General features: G+C 41.6%; 1 protein-coding gene across 1 annotated transcript; it reads right to left on the bottom strand.

Annotated features, from left to right (window-relative positions):
• Positions 1-147: 147 nt before the first annotated feature.
• evx2 (even-skipped homeobox 2) lies at positions 148-2,876 on the bottom strand (the record flags this gene model as incomplete). Its single annotated transcript, XM_079518551.1, has 3 exons — positions 148-762; positions 1,905-2,128; positions 2,483-2,876. The coding sequence occupies 3 exons, from the start codon at positions 2,874-2,876 to the stop codon at positions 148-150; spliced, it is 1,233 nt and encodes a 410-aa protein (XP_079374677.1).
• Between the last annotated feature and the right edge of the window lie 4,732 nt (positions 2,877-7,608).

The raw sequence follows: 7,608 nt of genomic DNA, 5'->3' as shown, positions 1-7,608 counted from the left end.
CCAAGAAGATGTGAATTAGCCGCATCGCTCATTATATGGAAAGCAAAGAATGTTTTTGACTTCAGAGAAAATATCAGCATATTTTTAAATGCTGTCTAATTAACGAACAAGTGGTATTGTAGTAGGCCTAGTAGGCGCCGTCACGAGTTATCTGTTAAGAGAGGTCTCTTCTCGTTGGTCTGGTGATGGGACTGAGGTCTTGCTGAGAACCGCGGCGGAATACGGCAAAAATCCACTTTCAGATCTTTGCCCCGCCGTGCAGGTGAAGTCAGCGCTGGCCCTGGCGCCCTGCAGCGCGCTGGCGGCCGCCGCCTGGCTGCTGTGACAGCTGAGGCACGAGCAAGGCCCGCTGGCCGCCGACGGGACGCACCCGGCCGCGGCCGCGGCTGCAGCCGCCGCAGCCGCCGCCGCCGCCGAACTGTTCAGGCCCGCGGGCGACTGGTAGAGTCCCGGATGCCTGAAGCCGCAGAGCAGCTCCGGTCGCGAGTAGGGATGGGAGAGCGCGCGGAAAGTGTCGAGGGGGCGCATGGAGGTGGCGAAAGGTGACGAGGCCGCACCTGCAGCGGCGGCGGCGGCCGCCGCCGTGACCCCAACGTGCGGGTAGTAGTGTAGAGGCATGTGCGAATGGAAGGGGTACGGTAGGCTTCCGGTAGCCGCGGCGTGCGTCATCATGTAGGTGTAGAAGCTGGGGTCTGCTGGATGGGGCCACGACATGGCCAAGCGTTGCCTTTTATCCTTCATGCGTCTGTTCTGGAACCACACCTGTAGACAACATTCAATCAAAACGGAACGCCAATTATTTAACCACTTAGTTATGCCCTCTATTCTTTCTTAGTGAAACGGACCTATACTTTACAACCTCATGGAGTCATGGTTCAGTCTACAGCAAATCTCTTAGCAGATCCATAAGCTTGCAAGGCATGCATTAGCTTATCGTGCTAATGTGAACCAGAATAGCCTATGCATGCTGGGGTTCAAGTGGTTAATATGGTTGTTTACAGTTTATGTTGAGCTCTGGTATAAGAGTAGCCTATAGGCTATTAGGCCTCCTACTTTGATTGCAGGTTCTACTTATTTACAGTGTTATAATGGTGCAGGTGACATAAATTGTATATTGTATATATCTTATTCATGTTTAAACCTGCATTGACAGTTTTTCTTTTAATCGATGACTAGTGTTACATGAGACGAGTTGGCAGTTATGAGATGAGATGAGATTCAATGTATTGTCAATGTACAGTAGGCTACAAGTACAGTACAGTAGCCTATAGTGAAAAGTGTTTTCGCATCTCACCAAAGTGCAAACATGTCAAGGATACATTAATAAGTACAGTATTAAATGCAGATATGAGCAGTAGTCATTCAATAAATACATAAATAAGTAAGGATATGCGTATAAGGTAAAAAAACATTTGATATGACCATATTACACATAGCCCTTATTGGCCTATAGCCCAAATGCACAAAGTGCTAGACTAAGGTCCAGAGACCATATTCCACAAGTCCATAATAATAATAATAATAATAATAATAATAATAATAGATGTGTAAATTGTCAGAGATATATGGTCTATATGGTCTATACCATTTCTTGTTTTGCAGCAAATACAGGTTTAATTGTGTGTGTGTGTGTGTGTGTGTGTGTGTGTGTGTGTGTGTGTGTGTGTGTGTGTGTGTGTGTGTGTGTGTGTGTGTGTGTGTGTGTGTGTGTGTGTGTGTGTGTGTGTGTGTGTGTGTGTGTGTGAGAGAGAGAGAGAGAGCACACCTGCGTGTTCTATATTTACAATATCAGTATTGAATCGAAAAATAATTTGTAAATGTACAATAATGCATGCGCTCTCTCACATGCTCGCGTCGCGCATGCACGTGTGCCTGAAAATAGTATTAGAGAAATTGTTCTGTACCTTGATTGTAGTTTCAGGTAGATTAAGCGATGCGGCTAATTCACATCTTCTTGGTCTCGAAACGTAATTTTCCCTGTAAAATTCTTTCTCTAGCCTTCCAATCTGTTCTCTGGTGAAAGCAGTCCGGTACCTCCTGACTTGATCCGCATTTGAACTGTTCATTCCTCCCATTGAATTACCGTTTAGGTTTGAAAGGGAGGATGAGCTTCCAGAATCAGAAAACCCTAAAATATAAAATAAAAATAAAAAGGGGGAAATACATTTAGTTAGTTGGATATATCCTTCAGAACTAATGCGATTCTGTATACATATAGGCCTGCTATAGAGCATATCTGTATAACCTATAATCGTGATTTAAATGCATACAATTGAGGTGAAGTTAATTTATATATAGCCATAATAGTTACTGATATTAATGTATTTGAATAGGTTATATTATAGCGTATTAATAATAAGTTCTAATAATAAACACAATAATAACAATAGCAATACATAATTATTTGAATAACCAATTGTAAAATAAAAAATAAATAAAAAGGTTTGTTTTGTTTTTTGTTTTAGGAATAAAATAAAAATACCTTTGTTGTTTTCTTTGTGCTGGCTCGGGGAGCGATGCGACGGACACCCCACTTCCACATCACTATTCATATCTGAGTCTTGTGAAACTTCAGGGTATAAATTCATTTTCTTCCTGCTTTCCGATGATGAAATTTCCGCCGAAGAGGTATTTTCGCTGTTGTGGTGGCTACCGAAAAGACTGTCAATTTCAAATTTGCTTTTGGTTGGGATGTCCCCGAGACTTCCATGGATCGAGGCGGAAGTTATTCTCGGGCTCAGTCGGCCACTGTGTGGGGAATTTTCGAGGGCCTCCAGCACTGAATTTCCAGCCACGTCTGAAAGCCTCTTGCCTGCAACGGGACTGTGCAGACCCCTCTCCATCAAGATCATTTCTTTTCTTATCCTCTCCATCATTAAGCCGTGGTGCGAGGAAAAAACAAAACAGTTGTCCAGAGCTGCTGGTGCGCCGGTGAGTTGTGACGGAGCTAATCCGCATTCAACTCAGCAACTGTCTCTAAATAACTGCCTCCTAAACCTTTTTATAAGCTAGACCGCAAAAAATACAAGAATCTGAATGCGATCAACGAACAACACTGACTCAAGATGACCCGCGCATCCTTCCCTAGCCCGAAATGTCATTCATCAAAGGTGGTTGCTGCTCGTCGTTAAAATGCTCCCGTGACGTTGCCCGAATGATCATTTATTGTAACAGGTTTATAAGCAAATAAATACGAGAGGGCTGTCAGTTGATGATGGAGGCGGCCTTCGGTCAGACGAATAATATCCAAGTGGAGGGGAAGAGGAGAAGTGAGGAGTGAGGTGCTTGTCCCTGGGCTGATCTGAGTCTGCTTCACATTGCTCTTGGGTTTGGCCTCTTGGGTGAAATTGACAGTCTGATTAATAAAATGAGCCGGGCAACATTTCCCTCTTCATTTAGGAATATTATTATGCTTTGATTCTCTATTGTTTCTCCTCTTCTGTGCATATACACCCTCCTCCCCCTTTGTCATCGCCTTTTCATTTCTTTATTCACAGTATATCTATAGCTTTTTTATTTCTTTTCTGATGTTTTTTATTTGTATTTTTTTAATCTTTTAGTAGGTATAGGCTATTCGTTGGGGGATTCAGATAATTGCGCAATATAGTTTTTACCCTATTTTTTAATCGGTGATATAGGCCTATACTCACTTTCTGTGTTTATGTTTTGTTTTGTTTGTTTGATTTTTCGGGCTGTAATTTTTTCGTTCTTTTTCTAGATTTTGTTCCTCCTCCCTCGACTCGTCAACTACACATTTTGAGATGTAATAATGCAGGATTTTCTATTAATTTGTTCCCCTTTCTTATTAAACGAATTCTCCTGTAAGGTTGCATCTGTTCACATTTAACAGACGAATAAAATGCATATTGTTATGGTAGCCTATATTGCGCAGGTTTAAATTAGTGTCTGTCTCGTGTATCTAAAACCAAAAACTGATAGACTAACAACAATCAATAGTTTAATTTCGATTTTCACTGCAGTCATGCTCTGTTAAATCCAGTATTTCTAATTCTTCGTTCTGGTGTATATTGGAGTACACTCACTGTGCGTTATATATAAAAGCATATGCACAGAGCATCTTTAAGGAGCTTATCATATAGCATCATCATCCGCGGCGGACATGCAGTTTATTTCACATTGAAAAGTCCTGACGAGTGACGACTCTCATCAGCGAATGATTGTCTCAAAATCTGTTCAGAGTAGTATCTCCAGCCCTCTGTCGTAGTGGCAGCATTGAGGAAGATAGTAAAATAATTTTGGATGTGTGCAGTCAGTGTATTAGACAAGAGATAAAAGCCATGGAGGATGGACCCCCGGCTATGCCTGGAGATCAGTGTAAAAAGCACCATCAATGTTCTTCTGCGCGTCCTCTGGCGCCCCCCACAGTTTTTTATAAATCATTACACCTTTACAAAGTACAGGAGACCACACAGCTACTATATAGATCAGATAGAGAAAAATATGATTCTTAATTCTGGTATTTAAAAAAGGCGTCTTTATTTTCAGTCTTTATTTTATTTATTTTTAATTGGTGAACAATTCGGCTCTTTTCTCTAGGTTTTGGAAGAATGGATGACCATTAAAGCCAACTGTCTCACATGAATTAATCTATTTATTAATCTACATATTAATCTCACATTTTTATATTATTTTTCAATGAATTCATTAAAACCAGTGTCATTCTAAGAAGGTCATGAGATCTAGGAGCAAATACTAAAATATATATTTTTGTCAAAATTGTACATTTAAGGAAGATATGCAGTTTCTGCATGATTTTGAAACCGGATAGTGCTTTGTAACACACTTACTCTGACACTCATGATACATATGTTGGAGTAGGTGTCCAATTCTTATAAGTTCTATATACCTAGGGCAGTGTCATGATCTTGTGTGTTTTCTTGCCCTTCTGGCCATATTTCCAACCTGGACATTTATGGCTTCCCTTAGTTTTTTCCATATTATTTTGTAGTATTGTTTCTTCCTGTTCTTGCCGTTTGTTCTGGTTCTGGTTGCTGTTACCTGTATTGTCTAACGAGTCCTGTGATTTGCCAATGTTTCCACCTGTGTCCTGTTTGTCCCAATGTCGCCTATTTGATTTCACGTGTCTAGTTAGTCCCCCTTGTCTATTTATATGCCACACGTGTTTAGTATGTTTGCTCTATAGTGAGTTCTTGTACGAGTTTGGTATTAGTATTTCCAAGTGTTATATCTTTGCTCCTAGCTAGTTCATGATTTATTCATCTAGTTTCCTCGTGTCGTATGTTCCTGGTCCTCTGTTGTTTAGTTAATAAACCCCTTGTACTCGACCTGCCCTGCCTGCCGCATCCATGCTGCCCTACTGCCCTGCTTGGGTCTTACCTCTTGACTGAACTGAACGTGACAGGTAGTGCTCATTTTCACTTTTCAGCAACGTGTTACGTGCAATGTTTAATATTGCAATATCTCAATATTTGTACCCAATGTAAATGCAGAGATGGACTATAATAAGGCATGTGTACATTTTCAACTGCATGTTTGTTTGTTTCGTATATAAAGACTTGACTGGTGCATTCTAATTTTAATCATCAGAGGTAAACATTTAGAAGTGGCGGCTGGCATCACTAAAGAGGACTCCCCATTACTCAACTGGTACTGATATAGTGGTAAGTCATCTGGAGACTTGCATGCTGCTCATCCTTTAGTTCTTTTAAGGGAATTCCTACCTGAAACGACATGATATTTGTACAAATTGGACATCTTATTGTTATGGTTCCCTGCGTTGGCATGTGGAATACATGCACCAGTGGTTAAAAAAGTGGGTTCCAGGGAGGGACTCTCAGGGTTCCTTGAAGGTGTTCCAAATGGACCACTACAGGTCTGTAACTCTGAGTCTATGAAACCAAAATGAACACTGTCAAGTATACTGTCAGTGTCAGGTTCCTTAACTGACATGATGAACCACTGTTACAATTATTGCAGGCCACAGAATACAGAGTATAGACACCATTATTACATGACATTATTTCACAAGATGTGCTATACATTTTAAGTATTCAGGCAGTAAGTTGGGCCGTCGCCTGCACTGAAAAACTATTATTGTTCAAGTAATAGGTGAGAATATGTAAGTGTGAAGTAGGAAACTGCATGAATATGAACTTCACCTCTCCCTTCCTGTTCTCTCTCCAGAGACCAGTCATTGAAAACAATGGGTTGTGTTCATTGGAGCAGTTGTTTCCCCCCCCCCCCCAAATTAAACTTGTCCATGGATCCCCATCTGAAAATATTTTGCACTGACTGCAAATACCGATCAAGAGTCCACTGTCGTGCTGTCGCCTCACAGCTAGAAGGTCCTGGGTTCGATTCCCGCTGGGGACGCTGTGGGGGCTGGGGGCGTGTTCTCTCCTCCGCGTCATCAGTGCCCATACCCGAGGCGGGGTGCGTTAGGCGTAGGGCCTTTTTTTGTGGAGTTTGCATGTTTTCCCCATGTCCCCTAGGGTAGGTACCCTCACAAAAAAATGCAGTAATCCTGGTCTCTAAACTACCTCCCCCTGGCCAGCCGGGGCATCTGATGGAGGGGAAAGGAACTGTTCGGAATAACGTGTTCCTTCCATGCGTTACGTCCAACTGGGGAAACTCCCCCTGTCAAGTGAAAAGAAGCAGCTTGGACTCCTCATGCATAGAAGGAAGCATGAAGTCAGTCCACTGCCCCCCCCCCCCCCTCCAGGTTGGCAGAGGAAGTGTAGCACCCAGGATTACATTAGATAATTAGATAATTGACATTGGGTGAAAAAATGGGTTGCAAAATCGTGGGATAAAAAAAGTCCACTGTCTGCCTGCATGTCCTCAGGTTGTCCTATCCAGCTCTGTTGTCCTGTCCGTTGGCTTGATGGCAGCGAAACTGCACACAGAGTAGAACCTCTGCCCCAAATTGTTCACATGGGCCTGTGTGGCCAATTTTTGCGAAACACATTTTTTAAATATTACTTCTACAGATTTTGTACAAAAATCACGCACATTGCTAGACAGTATCTCTATAGTCATTAAACGAAACAGGTATTTCATATTCCATCTTGATTGGCTTCCAAAGTAAATTTGCAGGAGTGCTCAGTTTTAAATAAAATGGCTGAAATCATGAATACAGCATGCAATTTCTGTGAAATCTTGCATGCACATTCCTACTAGGCAGAGGAAGTGCCACTTGAAAAATTTCAATTCGCATTTTTACCTATAACTGCACTGATCTCATGCATAAAACTGTGTATGCACACTCCCTAGAGGCAAAGGATTGCATTTTTCACATCTGTAAAATATATTTTTTGATATTACTTCTTCAGCTCATTTCATATTCCATCCTATTTGGCAAACATTGACAATTTTGCAGGATTGGCCCGTTTTGAACAAAATGCCTCAAATCATGAACACAGCGTGCAATTTACGTGACATTTTGCATGCACATTCCTTCTAGGCTGAAGAATAAATCTCAACCTTTTTCACATTGGCCTGTTATAGATAGTGCCACCAGCAATTGGATTTGGAAAACACATTTTTGGAGCAAAATGCCTCAAATCATGATTTGAATGTCCAATTTGTGTCTAAGATGTAAGAAAAAATGGCACTCTTTTGACATTG

This window comes from Electrona antarctica, assembly GCF_951216825.1.
Source record: "Electrona antarctica genome assembly, chromosome: 13".
Taxonomy (NCBI): Eukaryota; Metazoa; Chordata; class Actinopteri; order Myctophiformes; family Myctophidae; genus Electrona; species Electrona antarctica.
This window is presented reverse-complemented; position numbering and strand designations above follow the sequence as displayed.